The sequence below is a fragment of the Bos grunniens genome, chromosome 18, assembly GCF_055505025.1.
Source record: "Bos grunniens cultivar Pamir isolate PY7600 chromosome 18, Bosgru_T2T1.0, whole genome shotgun sequence".
Lineage (NCBI taxonomy): Eukaryota > Metazoa > Chordata > Mammalia > Artiodactyla > Bovidae > Bos > Bos grunniens.
Genome location: NC_141182.1, coordinates 39,491,928 through 39,512,652, shown reverse-complemented (window position 1 = coordinate 39,512,652; position 20,725 = coordinate 39,491,928). Strand labels below are relative to the sequence as shown.

Genomic DNA, 20,725 nt, shown 5'->3' with positions numbered 1-20,725 from the left:
ATGTATTGCCATTAACATTTTATACTGTTTCAAGGGTCACATACCCATTTTCTCCCCCCAGTTCAAGGCAGTGTGTATTATGTATGCCAAGGGTTATGTAACTAGTTTCTGGAAATGGTAAACAGCTGAGACTAACCCTAAAAATAAATTCCTCTGGGATTTTTTGTGCAAAAATCCATCTGCCCTCACTGCAGGTTCATCATTATAAAAATCACTGTTTGAATCAAGCCAAGAGACAGAGAAGTCTTTAGACTACCTCCTTTCTGTATTCTTTCTATAAGCAGTTATGCATACCTCTCTCCACCTGAAAGGGGTTGGGGCAGGACACACAGTTTATTCTAGGAGCTCTTCCTAATCCTCACTACAAAATGTAAAGAGAAGTCTGGGAAAGGAGAGTTCATGTCTACCAGATTTTGGTAAAGGAGTCTTAAGAGCTTTCTACATGTACTTCTTTATAGCCAGTTCCGACTCCTTCAATGATCACAAGTCATCTTTAGGCCTCAATCCTTTGTTATTTCTACCATAGGCTGAGCAGATGTAGATATTCCTTCTTTTAGTTTTGAATAAACAAGGTGGACTTAACCTGGCCTTCAGGTTTATAGGACTGTTTTTTCCTTTAAACATTTCTGTATTTTTTGAATTTGGAGACAATTGAACTAGGGCAGGAAATAGCATGAAAAATACTTAAAAGTGATAAAAATTAATTTGGTCCTTCTGGATGGAAGTTCAAATCTGCTATTCTTCATTGTATTGTAAGGAAAATGTCTGGAGTCTATTACTGCCTAACATTTTCTAATGTAATTCTTATATTTTCATCTCATTACACAAAGATGAAAATGTCAAGTAAATTTAATATTAGAGACAAATATGAATTTTAACTAAGCCACATACAAGGACAGATTATAGAAATGTCACTTATCAAACAGCACCAAGGGGCACTTCTGCATAAACCAGATTAATTGCTAAGGCACACTTCCTTCTACTTTTCAATTAGGGGACTATCACACTCTCCCCCTATCTCAGTCAAGGTCAGGGATCATGTATAAGCTCCCAACTTTCAACCACTCTCACTTGTTTGTATAAAATAGATCAGGAAACAGAATTCATTTTTGCTGGTCAAGGCTTCCTCTTCCTAGTCACAGATAAAAAAGCCACAAACAGAAGCTTATAGCTAAAACTCCATGACTACCTTCAAATACATACTTCATCTAGACATGATTCAGTATTTTTACTTTGAGAATTCACCCATGTGGAGAAGATCAGCATGAAAACAGTCACTAGTTAAAATTTCCAACTGCACTTTTCACTGTTAACTACAAATTTTTTTTTTTTTTTTTGGTTGGTGGGGGGCTTCTCTTGTGGCCCAGCTGGTAAAGAATCTGCCTGCAATGTGGGAGACCTGGTTCAATCCCTGGGTTGGGAAGATCTCTTGGAGAAGGGAAGGGCTACCTACTCCAGTATTCTGGCCTGGAGAATTTGGGGTCACGAGTCAGACACAACTGAGTGACAGAACTGAACAAATTTTTTTTTAATTTGTTTAAATTTCTCTCTTGGTAAGTTTTCTGTGGAAAAGGAACATTAACTGGATAGTGGGTTTAACTCAAAGCTCTGGAATAAGAACCCATCCAGGGCTTCTCCAACCCACTTGGAAGAAGTGAGGAAGCAAAATTTAAATCATTGAGTATTGACTTTTTATTATTAGTCACTGTTCATAATTTGTTTCAACCAAAAGACAATACACACAGCAGAATTCTAATGCATCCCATGTAAATGTTTACATCCATTTTATTCCTCACTCGCCTCGAAGACTTATCATTTAATTTTAAATTTTTTTTACATCTCAAAAATATGTCTGCAATAATTAGAACTTCATTAGCCATCCCACTTGGAAACAGCCTTTTAATATTTTTACAGTAAAGAAGATGTGATGGGGCTTAATGAAAATGTAACTTACAACATTATGAAAGAAAAGGGACTATACAGGGACACACTGGAGTTCACAGAGGAAAGAGTTCAGAAGCTCTTTCCCATGAGGCCCCCAAAGAGAAAACAAAAACAAAAATACACAAAGCGCAACAGCAGGTTCCAAAAACAAAACAACGAAAAAACCTCCAATGCTCCATCTGGAAGCCAGAATCAGCCTCGTGGAAGTTCGTGAAGCAACTCTGCAAGCTGCTTCAGCCTTTTCTTCTGTTTGACTGTTTCAGGTCCTGGAACCCTGTAGATGGGACCCACTCTCTGCTATTGCTTGAAAGAAGTTATTCACTTCCAGTTCTACAAGCAGCCCCACCCTCCTGAGCAAGAGATGGTCAAAGTGTTTTCAACTTCAGGACTTTCTGAGCTAGTCTCTTCGGTGATCCTCCCCATTCCCAAACCCAAGTGCACAGACATGTACCACCTCTCTACCAACCACAGAGTACATGAATATCCACTTTTTGCTTTCTAGCTCCCTCTCTGTTTAGGACAGTGGGGATAAGATACATTCGCTAGAAAAAAATTTATGCATTCAGACTTTCCTTCCCTTAGTTCTCATAGCCTGGTATTTTCTAATGCAGAAGATAATGAAGTTGAGCCTCAAAAAGTATCCCCTCATTTTCAACCTTTTATAAGAACATAAACACGGAAAGCATGTTATATGATAGATGGAAACACTCAAACCATTAGTGCTGACAGTTTTCTTATATCAATGGGACAAACAAGGGGTACGAACTACCCTTTAACCTAGCAAGAGGGGAGAATCCTCTCCCAAATGTTATGCTGAGGAATGTTTCTTTAAATGAGAAAGACCTTAAAATGAACAGATGATCACTATACACAGCATGAAACGTTCCATGGCTGTCCAAATCACCTCAAGGTAAAGCACCGGAGCACTGGGGGAAAAGTTTCTTGGGTAGAGCACCCTTCCTACAATTTTTTTAGATTACTTAGACGAATTATCCCTTAGGATTCCTGTGAGGGCAGGGAGGACATAGAGAATAAAAACTACTCTGGAAGAGGAAGAAAAAATGAGGTAAAAGTGCTTGTGAAATTATCCAAGTAAGTGCTTATAGGCTCAACGGCTTATCACCCTAGAGTTATTAGAGCAGCCATGGAAATCACTCTTTCCTCACAATGGCTCTGAAGTTGTAAATCTATCCAAATTTGCTCCCCCTTGGATGGTTATACTAGGGAAACAAAGAACTAAAATGTGCAAGTATTGATAGAAAGTAAGACATCTCTCCTTTAGCACTGAGGCCAAGTGAGAGAAGAATGAATTCTGATCCTAGAAACTAAGGCACGCTGAAGCTTTCCAAGATCCTATCATTTGAAACAGTCTTCACAACCATCAGTGTCCTAGGCAAGTCATCTGGCTGCTAGTTCTTCAATATGGTGCTTAGGTTCACTCTCTGGAATCATTACATATTCTACACAGCACCCTTTGTGTTAAGGCCAATTTTTACTCTGTCTGGACGAAGCCATGGATGATCACATAACTCTACCTCAAAACTACATTTACCCAAGGAGACTTTGTTCTGAGAGTAGCCCCTTTTCCAGCCCCATCAGATAGTGCTGTCTCATAGCATGATCTTCAGCAGACTTCTGAGATTCAGTTTGGTTCAACTAAAGAAACTTGAGCTGGTTAACTATAGACGTGAGAGAGAAAATAAACCCTCAACCACAAAAAGGAATGTTAGACAAATTCTATTCAAGAAATCCACCAATATTATGTTAATCCTATCACCTTTCACAGCGTTAAATACCCATCCAATGAAATCTGTCTACAAAGAAACCTTTAAAGGTTACTTTTCATCATACAGGCAGAGCAGTTGTCTGAAACATACTAGTCCACACTTACTTTACTGAAAACTATGCACAAGATAATGTTCTGTTCTTGACTCAGTCAACCATTTACCCGGCAGAGTAAGTTTTAGCAAATCTTGCTCTTATATACTAAAATAAGACCAGAAAGTTCCCCCATTGGAGCCTTTAGTTCAACTCCTACTTGTCAGATGTTAGGAATAGTCTAGCATCTGATACAGAGCTAGATTTGACAAGACACTGAAGCTTTTCAGTAAAGGCTTGGTGAAATGGAAAGGAAACAATGGCTATCTGTACCCAGTTCTAAGATCAAAGCCAAAGTAGTCCTTATACTGTACTCAATACAGTAACATTTGAAAATGTTTTAAGAGCAAGGTGGGCCTGGCCTTTCCTCTTCTTTAGCACATCAGACGTAGCGCCTGTGCGCCCGAAGGCACATGGTGCATTCAACATGCGCCACAGGAGAGCCACCTTACCTCATGCCTGCACCTCAGCATTAAGACTGGACACCACGAGGGGCCTTTCGAAAAGCACTAGGCATTCTCACTAGTTTAAAAAGCTCCAGATCTCAAGGCTTTGATGTAGATATTCATGAAACTGGCCTCTCAAGAGAAAGACCAACCTCTCAGACTCAGGAAACGATACTCCTACCCTACAGTGTCCCTGAGACTTCCTCTGACAAAGGGGACAAGGAAGCTTCAAGGCTTCATTCCAACACCATAAAGTACAATATAGGAAAGATTTCTTTAACCGTGTGGTCTTTATTTCAGTGCCAGTGTTACAGATACAACACAAATGTTCCAGTTAGAAGAAGGAATTCAAACGGAATGCCAAGGTCCAAGCCAGGCTCAGGAAATAAAAAGGGAGGTTTGGACTGATGGAGAATACGACTCCAATACGCTCTAGGGTGAGTCAGATACTCACTCTTCATGTGGGCAAAGGTGCTTTTGTTGAGGAGTCTATACTTTAGAAGTGGCAAACTCCTCTTTCTACCCATTTATCATAGTTCATCAGGCAAGTTATGGGTTTAGGAGAAACTTTAAAATTTGTGGTGGAAACAGGGGCATTAATAACTATTAATATATCTTTTAGAAGTTGTCCACTTTGTACTTTAAGGGGAATCAGTTTCGAAAATCATGGAGAGAATTCATGACTACAGCTAAAAGAATGGAGAGAAAGGGGAGCTGGAAGAGCCTTGGAAGTTTCTATTACAAATAGAGCACCATAACCTTCATGCCAAATCTCAACACAAGCTCTTCTTAACTGCATCTGTCCAGTGTTTACAAATAACCTCTCAAGGTCTGACCAGTCCTTGGTAACAAACATACATATACATGTGTGTGTCTGTGTATATACAGCAATGCACAGAAAAGGCTACCAGGAGCCTAATGCCTCTTTCAAACACTGGGGGAACCGGTAGAAAAAGGCATGGCTCCCTCATGTCCACTGTTACATTTCCATTCTGAATGCCAGATGTAAGAAGCGCCTGAAGATGGTAACCCTGCTAGTGAGGAGTAAGTACCCCACCTCGTCCAGTCCACAGAGATACACGGCAGAAAGAAGGGGCAACTCTTTGCTGCAGAGACAGAGTGAGTGTTTTCTTGTCATGGATTCCAGTCCTCTCCTCCAGACCAGCTGCTTATTTCCTCGGGGGCCCAGGGAATGTTGATTCTGGCTGTAAATGTAGGAGGGGTGGAGAAGTGCGGAAACAGGAGGAGAGGAGGAAGAGTGCAAAGTAGTCTCCAGAAGCAGCCGGCCTCAACAGTGGAGGAAAGGAGATTAGTCTTTAACAATGCTTCAAGGTCAGCAATAACTTCAGGAAAAATCCTCCTCAACAGTTCTCTTCAGTTCCTCATGCCCATGGTACAGTTGGGGGGGACTTGCCAGCCATCACAACCTCCTTCCCAGAGTTCCTTTGATTGAGTGGGATAAGAATGAGAATGGTGCTGGACCCTCATTGCCAGGACTGAGGGGGAAAGTTGTTCACCTCTGCTAGATCTTGCATTGCTGAGCCCTTGTGATTATACGTGAGCTTGATCCGCATTCGCAGCTGTTGCTGAAGAGAGGAAAAAAGAAAAAAAAAATGACACACTGAAATAAAATCTCCAGAATCTGTAGAGTCTACAGACTTTTTCTTCTGTTTTGGCCACAATGGGTAGCATGTGGGATCTTAAGTTCCCTTACTAGGGACCAAACCTGCATTCTTTGCAGTAGAAGCATGGAGTCTTAACCACTGGACCACCAAATGGACTTTTGATCACAGAAAACACAAATTATTTTGAAGCAGAACTGTCTCTTTAAAATGATACATAGGCAAACAACAACAGCAGCAAACACCTAGCATGCAGCTACTGGCCAATGTCACGCAGTCAAGTAGAGAAAACGACCTCCAGAATGCGGCACTGGCTCCAACCCTAGAACCACATTAACAGGACAAACCACTCGGGAGCATTTTCATAGTAACATCTGCTGAGTACTTTTCACAAGGAATCAACCCTTGTATCCAATTTTCTAGAAAAATGAGGTAAACATACTCATCTATTATACTCTACATTCAGATATACTGGATGTTTTGTCTGTAAAACTGACAGTAAATGTGAATATCAACTTGTTTTGTTCTCAAGGCATAAAAGAAAAAAAAGAAGAGTTAACCTATGATAACAGTTGTATTTTAAGAGAACTCAATTATACGTGCCGTTTACTTTATAAGGCAGATTTCAAACATTAATATACTAAGAAAATGTTTACTCTTTGTATCAGATCATCAAAAGAATTTGTACTTGTGCTTTGGGCAGGCAATCAAAATACAGTGGACAGCAGGGGAGAACCAAGGTGTTTTAAGAGGAGGAAATCATACTGGTATTTATGAGACACTACTAGAGATCTCTCAGAAGTCTCCAGAAATCCTCTGAACCATTTTCAAAAACTGCTGAAAACGAGTCAACTGATCAATATTAAGTGGAGCCAATATACTTCTTTGAGAAGATGTAATAAAAATATTGCTTACTTTCAGGTGTTTGAAGTTATTTTTTCATTGGGCTGCTTCATTAAAAACGTCTCCACTTCTGCTATGCATACTTAATGATTACTGTAGTAAATGTGAATATCTGGTTCAACAAATGCTCTCAACCTCAGACAACAACTAGTATAAAGACTAAAATGTGTAAGCTTTCCACCCTCCCCATGCAAAAGACTAGATCTTTAAGCCGTTAAATAAATAAATATTTAAATGTGTATTTTAATAAGATGCCATTGAACCATTTCATGTGTCTGGGCTTCATTTACTGTCTACAAAAGAACAAGGAGGTAAGGCCAGACATTTTAATAGATATATTTTCTGCTATGAGTGGAAAAAAAAAAAACAACTTAGGAGAAACAAAGTAAATTTTATTTTAGGGAAATGCTTATGTCTTGCTCAGATACTGTCTTTGAATGTGGTACTCACCTTCTGTGGGTTCAGAACTTTAATGACCTGTGTGATGGTCCCCGTGTTAAATGCTGGGACGATGCTGCTGCTAGGAGACAGAAGCTGCAGCTGGAATGTCTGGTGGGGTGAGGGGGGGAGACAAAGGGCACTCTTCAGAAAATACGCTTAATACTATGTCAGAGATATCAACAAGTCAAGTCAGACACCCAGATGATGGTTCAATTAACCAATATACCTCCTACTAAATTCTATTTGTTTTCCAGATAATCAGCAATTCCCAGCATGCAGACTATCACTTCATATTTATAAAACACTATCGTTTCTAGCAACGAGCTACCTTCTCCTTTCTGATAGAAGCAACTTTAGCCAAGCACTTTTCAAAAGGTAAACAAATCTTGTTCTAGTAGCCTCACTGAATAGTAACTGATCAACTATGTAGGTAAAAAAACAAAAAACCTGGGTGCCTGTGGCTAAAAAAAACACTATAAAGAAATGAAAAGGATTCTAAAAATAGTAAACCAGCACACTAGTCACCAACAACAAGCCTTCATGCCTCCGTGTATTTGGACAGTTGAGGTCAGAGACTTGAACTTTGTTTTCTAAAGCCTATATAACCTGGAATGTGTCAAGGGTCACTCCTACATGACGGAGGTGCAGGAAAGGCTGAAATGAGGCAGCTTGTTCACACAGATGTGAAACACCTCAGGGTCTCCACAATGAAACACCACAAGCACTAGCAGAAAAATTACGTGCAGAACTAGCCTATACAGTGAAAGACATGAAAAAGCAAACATAATTTGTTGAGTGTTGGTAGATTTGTTTGTGTGTTTACAGGGAAGAGAGATAAAAGTGCTATGAGCAAGATAGGTAAGTCGTAGTTGGCACAGTAAAGTATATATGTCGATATATATATATATATGTTGCTATTTTATAGACTAGGCTTATTTTTTTTAATTTCCTAAAGTTTAGTCTCCTAAAATATTGGAGAGGAGAATGAGAGAAAGAGAAAGAGAAAAAAAAAGAAGAGCGGGGGAAGAAGAAGGGAATGGAGAGAGAGAAAATCAAGAAGGGCAAAGGGGAAAGAAATGGTAGGAGGGAGGAAAGAAAGAAGGGAGGAAGGTCCACGGTATACCTACCCTGGGACTTATAAGTCTACTGTCAAGATAAATTACATAAACTAAAATATTTATTTGTTTACATTTAATTGATTAATGTTAGATGCCATCAACTGTAATCCACACCATTATTTTATACACCACTGAGAGAAAGGCTGCCAATGAAACTATGACAAGAGCATCAATTTCAAAATATACCCATACAGATTAAAACTATTTGCAGGGCAGGAATGGAGATACCAATGTAGAGAACAAATCTGTGGACACAGGGAGGCAAGAAGAGGGTGGGACGAACTGCAAGAGTAGCACAGACATATATACACCACCATATATAAAACAGACAGCTAGTGGCAAGCTGCTGAAAAGCACAGGGAGCTCTGCTTGGTGCTCTGTGATGACCTAGATGGGTGGAGTGCGGGGAGGGTGAGAGGGAAGCTAAAGACAGAGGGATATATGTATACTTATAGCCAATTCACATTGTTATACAGCAGAAACTAACACAACATTGTAAAGCAATTATACTCCAATTAAAACATTAAAAAAAAAAAAGTACCTCAATTTCAGAACAAAAAGCAAAATCAGTTATTAGTAGAATCTATGAAATATACAATGTTTTGAAGTTCCAGATACATCATAATATGCAAATAGGCATTGTATAGTACAGCACCAAGAATAAGGCCATGCTTTAAAGCAGAGGTGGTATGCGTTAAAGCGGCAGCCTAAAGTAGTAAGTATAAAACCCTAATTTGTAGAAGCTAACACATGAAAAGTGCTTCAAACAAGACAGTACCTGGCACATAAAACTCATTTATTCCTCAAAGAAACCCTATGAAGTAGATATCATGATGACAGGCCCCCTTTGCAAATAAAGAAACTGAGGCATAAAGATTAAGTAACCTGCTTAATGTCATACACAACTAGTATTGAAACCACTAACTCTACTGCTTCTAAAACATCTACACTTTTCTAACTCCTAAAAATGAAAATAAAGACAGATGCAAAGGCAGCAATAACCACAAATAAAAGTCTTCAATTTCCAAAATTGTGTTATCTGAATGTCATACCTCACAAGTCACTGAAAAGATTCGATTAGCCTAATCTATCCCAGGGGTTGGTAAAATATGGCCCATGGGCCAAGAACCAACCCACACCTGTTTTTGCAAGTGTTTTACTGGAACAGAGCCGTGCGCCTTTATGTATTATCGCAGTAATGGCACTTTGACAGCATAAAGCCTAAAATACTTACTATCTCATCGTTTACAGATAAATCTTGCCCACTCCTCATTCTGAATTCTTTTTCAAAATTTTTCATAATTCAACGATGAACATAAACACTCCTTAAACTAAGAACTGGTATAAACAAAACTTCAATTTACAAAACCAAGCAGTCATTGCATCAATAGTTAGCTATATGTTAATGAAGGAGGATGTTTCTCTCACTTACAGCATCAAGAGACAAAAACTTTAAATTCTGATCCAGTGACTAGAAGAGAATACATGAAGTCTCTCATCTTGATTGAACTTTAATTCCATGTTAGAATTTGTGTTTCTTAGGTCTTCACCACTACATTACAGAAGTCCAATCTATCCTCAATACTCAGAGCATTAATGAACCTCCTTGTAGAATTCTACTCTCTTACTACTTTTAGACTGTACTTCCTTTATCCTATAATACTAACTGTAAGGATATTTATGACTAAGCAAAAGTATTCATTAAAAATGACATGCTCCAATGGACCGTAACAGTTACATTACTGTTAGTTTGAGTTGAATCTGCAAATTTAATCTCTAGGCACTAAAATATATCCCTTACCAAACGCATAAAAAAATAATCAGCAATTTTTAATTCAAGGATAAAGGCCAAGAAGACAATTATAGTACCTTTGGTACTGCAGCCTGGAAAACAAAGTCCGTCATGTCCAGCTCTGTGCTGTTGGAGGCCTGTATCGTGATCACTGTGACACTGGGGTTGGTGTTTGACCGTTCAAAGGTGAATTCAATCTTCAAGCCATTCTTACTGTACGCTGTGATGGAGGGGATGCCTGGGAGAGCACAGGAAGATCAGTCGAGTTGCAGTCAGCCTAAGGCTTGCCAAATCACTACCTCCTTTCTTCAACAACTACTTCTCATAGGTCTAATGATGGTAACACCAGTAACGGTACCTGTAGCAATGTCATTGAAGAGAGGCTGTGATGAAAGCCCATCCAATAAGAAGGGGGGCTGGGATATCTGTGGGACTGAGGCAGGGGCAGGAGCAGCAGCTGGAGCACCTAAATGACACATCCCACAGTTAAGTCCATCTTAGCTGACAAATGCCACCAAGAGAACACATAAGAAAATTATCATGATCTCAAATTAAGGGAAGGAAGCCTTAAACAATTTGCAAAAAGCATGAACCATAAAAATAAAGAATTAAAAATTTCAAATACTTTAAAATGAGTAACTTCTGTTCACTAAAAAATACCACCAAAAAATGGACCAAAGGCAGAAGAAAGTGTATGCTACAAAATAACAAATGGATGAGTATCCAAAACTATAAATATCTTCTACAAGTCAATAAAGATAATCCAATTTAAAAGTGGTACGACAAATGTACAAGCAAAAAACAAGAAAAAAGAGAAACGTACAAGCAATTCTCAGACGAAACATGAATGAAAAGGGAATATTACAAAAAGAGATACTCAAATTTATGAGTAATGAGGGAAATGGAATTTAAAACCATGATGAGGTGCTACTTCACATCCCCCCAGCATGGTGAATACTTTAATGTCTGATAATACCAGATACTGGTAAGACTATGGAGCAATGGGGAATTCTAATCTCTGCCACACGGTTGTGAACTGGAGAACAATTTGGCAGTAGCAGAGTTGAATACAGGCTTTCCTGGCGGATCAGCGGTAAAGAATCCTCCTGCAACGCAAGGGATGTGGGTTGGATCCCTGGGTCAGGGAGATGCCCCGGAGAAGGAAATGACAATTTACTTCAGTCTTCTTGCCTGAGAAATACTGTGGAAAGAGGAGCCTAGCAGGGCTACAGTCCATGGGGTCGCCAAAGAGTCAGACACTACTTGGCAACTAAACAACAACAGAGTTGAATACAAGTATACCCTTAAACTAAAGGTCCTCAACTGCAAAACTAACAAAATTTCAGGCTGGATAAGACTTTGCTGTGAGGGGCTGTCTTGTGCACTGTAGGATTCAGCACCACTGGCATCCTCTCAGTTCTGACAACCAAAAGTATCTTCAGACACTGCCAATCCCTGGTGGGCAAAATCTCCCCCAATTGAGATCCACTGCCTTTCTTAGGAATGCTTTAATTCTTGCATATTTACACATGGAGACATATACAAAAAATGTGCAGGGCAAGATAACTTCTAACAAGGAAATTCTAGAAACAAAATGTTCACTATCAAAATAATGGGTAAGTAAATTGTGGTACACTGACAAAATAAAATACTATTCACTGTCTGTTGTTTTTTAGTCATTAAGTCGTGTTCAGCTCTTTGCAACCCCATGGACTGTAGCCCACCAGGCTCCTCTGTCCATGGGATTTCCCAGGCAAGAATACTCGAGTGTGCTGCCATTTCCTTCACCAGGGGATCTTCCTGACCCACGGATTGAACCTGTGTCACCACATCTCCTGCAATGACAGATTCTTTACTGCCAAGCTACCATGAAAGCCCAAAATACTATACACATACAGCAATGAAAATATGAATGCATTAGAAATACACTTAACATAGATTATTCACAAAGTCAATGCACAGCAAAAGAGCAAGGTACAAAAGTACACATTCAATTGGATACCAGTTCTAAAAAGCCAAAATACTACTACACACTCTAACATTCCAAAAATACACGGGAATGGTAAACACCAAAGCTAACACTACTTTAGGATAGATAGTAGTTACCTCTGGGATCAAGAGGGAATGAGAAAAGGAGGTAGTACACAGGGAATGTCAACAATCTTAGCAACATTTTATTTACCAAGCTAAGAAGATCAAGACAAGACTTATTCATTGAGTTTTACATATATTAAATATTGCAGAGTATTATGTTAACACACACACACATCCTGGGAAAGGTGGTATAAAGTGGGGAAACAAAATCGTCAGTCTATCATTTTTATTTGATCCTTCCAAGTAAGAACAAGTTATGGAGGGCAAATGATAGGACATGACCATGAACTGACAGAAATCAAGATTCTAAGAAGAAGCATAAGAAAATTCACCAAAAGAAACAGAATGCATTTTATGCTTAAATTGGTGTCAAACTACTTATGAAATTAGCTGAAATTACACCATTTTAAAATTCATAAAATGAAATAAAGGTTGAATTAGCTTTAAAAAAAATACCCAAGTACACTAGGAAAAAAAAATCATATAGTAAAAATTAGCAAATAAGGTAGAAATACATATGACTAAGCAAAGCACAGGGACCTAAAACAAAGGAGGACACGGATGTGCAGTCAGATTACCCATGAAGAATATGAACAAATATTCAGATAGCTATCCTAGTTTTTATAAAACTAATCTAGGAATTTCCCCACAATTTCCATTTCAAAACAATTTTAGAAACGTCTTTCCATGGAAAATCATAGGCTACCCAAGACACAGAGGCAACAAATGGGTCCCTGCTGCTGCTGCTGGTCCCTAGTCCTTCAAATTCTAGCTTTTTTCCCCTCCTATAATGGTACAGTAGGTAGTTCTGAAAAAACAACAGGAACTCAGTGCTCAAGTTTTTATAAAAGCACATACTAAATTTATTTTCTAATTTATACTGATTTAAATGATGGTACATCAGGATTTGACTGTAATGATGGCTTAAAGAATCTAGAACTCAAAACTTTACTTAATATTGTAAAAAAAAATGGGGAATTGCATTTAAAACACATTATGTTCTACAGAGTGAAGTAAGTCAGAAAAACAAATATCCTACATTAACGCATATATATGGAATCTAGAAAAACGGTACTGATGAACCCACTTGCGGGGAAGGAATGGAGATGAAGATGTAGCGAATGGACTTGTGGACACAGAGTGGGAAGGAGAGGGTGGGACGAACGAAGAAAGTAGCATCAACATATGCACATTATCACACGTAAAATACATGCTGGTGGGAAGCTGCTGTGTAACACAGGGAGCCCAGCTCTGTGCTCTGTGATGACCAAGAGGAGTGGGGTAGGGTGAAGGGAGGGAGGCACAGCAGGGAGGGGAAGTGTGTGTAATTATGGCTGATTCATGTTGTTGTATGGCAGAAACCAACACAACACCGTAAAGCAATGTTCCTCTAATTAAAAAATAAATTAAAAAAGTAAAATACATTATGAATAAGGGGAAAAAAAGCTAGATTTCATTATTTTGCTTTTTCTTGTTAACACTAGAAAAAAAAGAAAGAACAAAAACAAAACATTAAGGCTCCATAATAAATGTTAAAGGAGACAAAAGGAATGTGCAAAAAGGAAATTCATGTATAATACAAATATGGACAAATATAAAACATTCCCTAGATTGAAAAAGTAAAAATTAATAAGATAAGAGGGTCAATCTTTCAACTGTGAGGGCTTTTTTATTTATGACTATACAGTGAAATTCACAGACATTGAGGAAAAAGTAAGTAACATTTAGTGCCTACTATGTGTTATGCACGCACGAAGTCACTATTCCTCACAAATACCCTATGATGATAAGAATCATTTTTATTTTAAACAGATTCAGAAAGAGTAAGCCTAACGTAACTGAGCCGAAGAATGTAAACCCAAAATAAATTTGGGCAAATTTATGTAATAACAATATTTACAGAGGCATCAGTTATGGTAAGAAAAATCTGGAAATAAGCAAAATGCCCAATAGTAAGGAACTGAATAAATAATGGTTAAACTTATCAAATATTAGACAACCATTCAAAATTATAATTGTGAAGATTATACACTAACATGGAAATGCTAATATGTTAATAAGTAAAGCATATCATCTATACACTGTGTTCCGGTTTTTTGTTTGTTTGGCCTCGCCACACAGCCTGTGAGATCCTAGTTCCCTGACCAGGGATTGAACCTGGGCACCTAGCAGTGAAAGCACATGAGTCCTAACCACTGGACTGCCAGGAAGGTCCCCATACACTATGTTTCAAATGGGGTTGTTCTTGTTTTTCCATATATCCAAGACAGCTTTGGCATCCCGGGATTTAAAACTGACTGTGAATGGCCCTAAGCAATGACAAGCAATATTTTGAAATTTTGTTAAGACATAAATATAAACCATAAGTTCTGGGAGGCAGTTATGTTAGGAAAAAACCTGTAAGCCTGTGATAGCCAGTCTAGATAAGCATCCAACATCCTTAACCTATGGCCGTTTTCCACTCAAGGTCATGTATGCTGCAACTCTGCATTTCACTTTTAGAGAAGTCACTTAAGATAGAAATTATATGCTACAGTGATATTCTCTTGATCTCCTGTGTTTACAGTATCTCTGAACACACTAATTATAAATGTCTACTACATGTCAATAAAGATAAGATATCCCCAAATGAAAAGTTACGTTTGAATACTATAATCCTGGATAATTTTATCCTTCCATTGCTTTAACACGAAGGAGAAAGAAAGGGGGAGAGGGAAAGAGGAAAACAGGTTAACATCTTTCCACTCTCCACAAATGGCCACAGCTCCTAGAAACTAACCATGAGTAGAAAGAAACCTAGAAAAAGTAATGTATTTCTTGGGATGTGCTTCTTTTCTAGCCTGAGACTTTTCTTTCTGTCTTAAAACACTGTGAGTAATTTACTCTCCAGAAACTAAAAATTAGACTTTGAGGAATCCCTATGAATTACCTCTAGAGTATTACTATGGCAACATAGGCCAGATGTTGTGAAGATTCTTGTTTTTTTTTCACTTACCCTCTCCCATCTTCAACTGTCTCATGTGCTAGACAGAAAGTCTACATTCAAGGCCCTTATCCCTGGCCAAGCATGAAATTAACTCTAGTCTGGCCTCACCTGTAAGGTTGATGTCTCCCAGCAAATCAAGAAGCTCTCCACCAGCAGAAGCTGGTTTGCTTGTAGGTGCAGTTGGAATAACAGGTGTTATGTCATTTCCTCCCAACAAATCCAATAAATCATTGGCCTAAACAAGGAAATAATATCTTATTCATTGTCACTGTCTAATCTGTTATCTAACACAAAGCCCTTTCAATACTTAAAAACAGGGAACAGAATTATCAATCAACCCAGGAACACTGAAGGGAATCACCTAAGAGATAGGGTCTAAGGAACCAAAAGATCATGAGGATAAGCAAGGGAAAAGCTACCTGGCTGGTGGGCTGTGGCCCTGAGGGCGGTGGCTTTGTCTCTAGAGGAGTTGGGTCTGTCTCTCCGTTTGTCTGTACAATCTCAGTAGGGCCATTTGTGGTCACTTTCTCCATGACAGGCATTCTCTCAAGCAGGGCAGACCTGGAAGAATCTGAAGTGGTTAAATTCTAGGCAGTTAACCTAGATTCCCTACCCAAAACAATCACTGTTAACTATACTCCAGCCAAATGTGGAGAGACATCTCCCCTCCCCATATCCCAACACATATACTAAAATAGAAGCTGGATTACAAGAATACGTGACCTACATTCCTGACTGGATTAAGGGCAGGCAGGAAACCTTGAACGGACAAACTGTCCATCTAAACCCCAAGAGCCTCAGAATTCTAAGTGACAGAGAAATTGGAATGAAAGAAAGATAAACAAGTACATATTAGCAGTTTCCAATCAAGAAGATACTGCACAACAGAAAGGGGAAAAAAGATACACACAATGGTAATAGTAAATGGTATCTCAATGAGATTCTCCTGAGATAAAACAACTCTCACTTCTTCACCAAGTAAAATGGAAATGAAGAAAACTTTCCTTACCAAGAGGAAGGGGAAAAGGGGACTAGAAGAACACGGTTCACTTATTTCTTTAGAGGCTAGGCATAACAGAAGACGAACAAAACACAAGTAGCCAAGCTGTGAGAACTGAACGGGGTTGTGATGTCCCACCAATAAAGCATGAGGTGGAGAAGGAAATGGCAACCCACTCCAGTATTCTTGCCTGGAGAATCCCATAGACAGAGGAGCCTGGCAGGCTACAGTCCATGGGGTCGCAAGAGTCGGACACGACTTAGTGCACTGTCTCACCCCAGAGATCCTGCCACATATACCACAAAAACCAAACATCCCCCAATGACCTTGGCCCCACTGTTCCAATCACTCCCAGGTGGGAATTCAGGCACATGTCCACAGAGGTCACAGACAACATACATACGGTTCTGTTATGTCCCATATATTACCCTTTCATGTCCCAAGGAAGACATTGTCTCTTAGAGATTTTCATTTAGTGTATCTTTAAAAAATCTTGTGTTAAACTTGCCTCCATCTTTTTCTTGGGTAAGGACAACCCAGAAATGGCCCTTTTGTGTCTGTGATGTTGCCATTCACAGCTTTCTTGATAGGCCTAGTACAATCTTGAGAACAGGGTTGCTGTATGCTGAGTGTCAGATGGTAGCTCTTAGCTTTGCCTATCTTAGGTAGTTATGCTGTGCATTTTTTACTGGTGTACCATGTTTGATTTGTCCCTAATACCTTTAAAGTTTTTCTGAGAAATGAATAATGCAACATGAACTTATTAAAAAACATTTTAAGCCTTTTAAAAATAAATAAATAAATAAAGCATGAGGGATGAAACTCCTTTACGGGTTATCACAACAAAGTGTTTGGGATGCTAAGAAGCACATGCATTGTTTGGTTTCTTTTACTTACCTCATATGGTCATATTTCTTAAAAAGTGCATTGTATTCTACTGCCCTCTGCTGGAGTTCCACATCAATGCTGCTTCCATAGATGGAAACCACTTTCTTAATTCGGCTTTGGGATAAAATGACAAACAAATTCAAACATCCAAAAGAAAATTCATAAACAAGCAGAAAGAACAGTGTTTAAAACAGAGGTTTCTGGTTAAAATTTTGAAATGTTCATCTTTTCTTAATGTACATAATTTTTCAAAAACAAAAGACCTTTCCTTTAAGGTCATCTAATAGATAGCTCAAGACCATCAGAGTTTATTCTAGTTCTAATGCTAGATTTTGTCTGTTGAATATCTTATACCCTAAAATTTGATAAACAGAAGTACCAATTATTAATTTGCTACAAAACAACAAATTTATAGTATTCATTCCCTTCTTTAATAACTTTACAGTAATAAGCTTTTATCAACAAAAGGGTCATAGCATCAGACTTTTATAAGCAAAGTGTCACTGCCTAACACCAAATTCTTATACTTCACAATTTAAATGGTAAAAAATATCATTCTTCATGAGGCTTTACATTATAAACAAAAGCAGCAGGTCTGAGAGAACCAAGTCTGTATTAAGTATGATTGGCTGGGAAACCGACCCAAGAATTGAGTTCTATTCAAAACAGTGTTTTTTTTTTAAAAAAAGCAAAATTTAAAGATTTAAACACCAAAATGATTTTCTTCCAATTCTGATATCTCAAAATTATAATAAACCAGAACCCTTACATGGGAAGATAACTTCAGTACTTTAAAAAAGAAAATAGACATCAGATACCTGATTTTAAAAACATTAGTTTTTACCTTCAAATTAAGCAGTGGTGGGATGAAGGGATAACAGGGTACAAACTATATAGTAAGGATTAACCATGAAGTGATGACTGTTACTGAGGAGTAACAGATATAGGCAGTTGATTTTACTATTCTACTTTTGGCTTTGCTTGAAGTTTCCCAAAATAAAAGTTTTTTTAAAATTATAAAACGTGTTCACCCTACTTTTTCCCCATACTCACTTTACAGTACAGGTGAATCGAGTAGAAAGCTTCATAATGGCAGTGAGGGCATAACCTCGTGTCACAGAGGTGGACATATTAGATATTAGGACACTTTCTAAAATATCCAACACTTCATCCTCTGTTACCTGGGGAGAAAAAAATGGAAACATGACATTCTCACTTCTCTTCAGCCAGAAGGTAAGAGAAACAATGTAAGTCACTATGATGGGGTGGGGAGAGGGACCTAAAGGTAAGTTTCAAATCTCACAATGGCCCAGTAGGTTCCAACTGAAAAATGAGCAAGTTTTCCAATGAATCTATAATTCTACCACTGCTTCTTTAAAAGGTTTTCAAGGAATCGACTTCAACTCATTAAACACTACTCTTAAAACCAAAAACACTGTCTTCCCTTTTCTTAACCAAGAGTGACAAAGGGTACCTGAATAGGCTCTTCCTCTTCACATTGGCCAGATACAAGAAGATCTCCATATTCACCTATACACCATGCAGCCACTTGCACCAAAGGTTGCTGTCAAAAGAGTCATTTGAAAAAGATTTTTATCCTTTAAAGGATTAATACAAATCATATAGGTCATCCAACCATAAAGGTCACAACTGAGGCACCTCTAAGAGTGACAGTAATAAGAACATATCAGAAAAATAACAGCAATTTTCCCCCTAAAGTAAAAGTACTTACCTGAGAATAATCACCAAGAATTGCTTTGTACAAGCGCTGGACAGTATAGGCATGCATCTCCACACTATTGGTTATTAACTGGATCAAGTTGGGAACTGCATCATCACGAACATAGCTTCCTGCCTAAAAGGAAATGCAGACAGTTACCCCAAGAAACACAGAGTAATGATAAGAAAAGTCAGCTAGTGCTGTTGTTGCTCAGAGGAGACGACTACAAAACACCCTCCAAGATAAAGTTGTTTCCAATTCTCATGTTCAGAAGCAGCTCAAATTTCAAAGTCTTATTTAAATGAATATTCTAAGTTCTAAGGTTTTATAAAAAGATAAAATCTTCTCTTTGTCCAAAGTAAAATTAAAATATAAATGTTTAGAATTTCAAGAAAAGCCTCTTTCTACTCAAAATAGAATGTCTACTAATGCAAAAATGTAAGAAACACATTCACTGGGAACTTAATTAGAACAACCTCTTCCTCCCCACAACTCCTCAACACAGGTGTTAAAAGCATACAAGTGAGGCAGTCCCTAAGATGGCAGAGGAATAGGACGGGGAGACCACTTTCTCTCCCACAAATTCATTGAAAGAACATTTGAACACCAAGCAAATTCCACAAAACAACTTCTGAATGCTGGCAGAGGACATCAGGCACCCAGAAAGGCAGCCCATTGTCTTCGAAAGGAGGTAGGACAAAATATAAAAGATAAAAAGAGAGACAAAAGAGGTAGGGACGGAGATCCGTCCCAGGAAGGGAGTCTTAAAAAAGAGACAAGTTTCCAAATACCAGGAAATACTCTCTCTGGCGGGTCTGTGGCAAGCCTTGGAATCTCAGAGGGCAAAATAACCGGGAGGAAAAATAAATAAATAATTAAAACCCACAGATTATGTGCCTAACAGCAACTCCCATCGGAGCAGCATCCCAGATTCTTGCATTCCCCACTAGCAAGCGGGGAAGGGACAGGGCAGAGCGGGCTGAATTGCTTAGGGTCAGAAACGGGCCTGAATGCCCTGAAGGCAATCTGAGGGAACTAGCTTGAGACAGCAACCCAGACTGTGGGATAGCTATCCCGGGAAAATCCCTAACCTAAGATACTGCCAGGGCCACTCACAGAACAAAAGACGGAGGAGAGTTAGCAGGCTGAGGACCCGCCCATCCCCCCGCAGGAGATAGGCAGGCGAGGGAAGCCAGAGCTGGAAGGGGGCAATCGCAGCCCCAGAGAGGCATCCTATACCAAACTGCAAGCAGACTTCCTTGCTAACCAAGACTTTTTGGGATTCTGGATGGTTGACATCCGCCGGGAGGGTCACAGCCAGAGATCAGCTTCCCAGAAGAGACACACGGCACACCTGAGAAGGCGCGCCCATTGTATACCCAGAAAACCGAGCAGCTGGGACTGGGGAGGCGTTAAGTTGCAGCCTTCAACTGGGGGCGACGTGCTCGCCAAGCACCTGGTCACCTGAGCTGCTTGAACCTGGGACGGACACAAAACACAGGTCCAACCAAGTCTGCGCCTTTGAGGAGTGCCCGAAAACCTGAACCTGAGTGGCTTAGACCTGGGGAGTGCAGACAACCCAGGGCCAGCATCAGACAGTTCCCAGCAGAGCAACCTAGATAGAGCCTGAACAGGGTAGACTGGGAAAGCAACATGCCGTGAGCGGGGACAAACCCAGTGTGGCTGAATCACTGTGAGCACACGTCAGTGATATTGGTTTGTACTGTTCCTCCCTCCCCACAACTTGACTGAACCAGTGAGCCTAAAAAAAGTGACCAACACCGCCCTCCTTGTGTCAGGGCGGAAATTAGACACTGAAGAGAACAGCAAACAGAAGAAGCTAAAATAAACAGAGGGAACCACTTTGGAAGTGACAGGTGCAACAGATTAAAA

The 20,725-nt window shown here is 39.2% G+C and overlaps 1 protein-coding gene across 2 annotated transcripts in view; it reads right to left on the bottom strand.

The window, feature by feature from the left end:
* Window positions 1-1,668: 1,668 nt before the first annotated feature.
* Window positions 1,669-20,725, bottom strand: part of AP1G1 (adaptor related protein complex 1 subunit gamma 1) — an 84,700-nt gene continuing 65,643 nt past the window's right edge. For both annotated transcript variants that reach the window (XM_086351604.1, XM_086351606.1), the window contains exons 14-23: window positions 18,845-18,967; window positions 18,587-18,676; window positions 18,166-18,293; window positions 17,122-17,226; window positions 15,644-15,785; window positions 15,333-15,459; window positions 10,503-10,610; window positions 10,222-10,382; window positions 7,244-7,342; window positions 1,669-5,854 (exon numbers count right to left, since the gene is read on the bottom strand). In XM_086351604.1, the coding sequence (XP_086207730.1) occupies window positions 5,753-5,854; window positions 7,244-7,342; window positions 10,222-10,382; window positions 10,503-10,610; window positions 15,333-15,459; window positions 15,644-15,785; window positions 17,122-17,226; window positions 18,166-18,293; window positions 18,587-18,676; window positions 18,845-18,967 (1,185 nt within the window). In that variant the 3' untranslated portion in view covers window positions 1,669-5,752. The remainder of the gene's footprint in view (window positions 5,855-7,243; window positions 7,343-10,221; window positions 10,383-10,502; window positions 10,611-15,332; window positions 15,460-15,643; window positions 15,786-17,121; window positions 17,227-18,165; window positions 18,294-18,586; window positions 18,677-18,844; window positions 18,968-20,725) is intronic.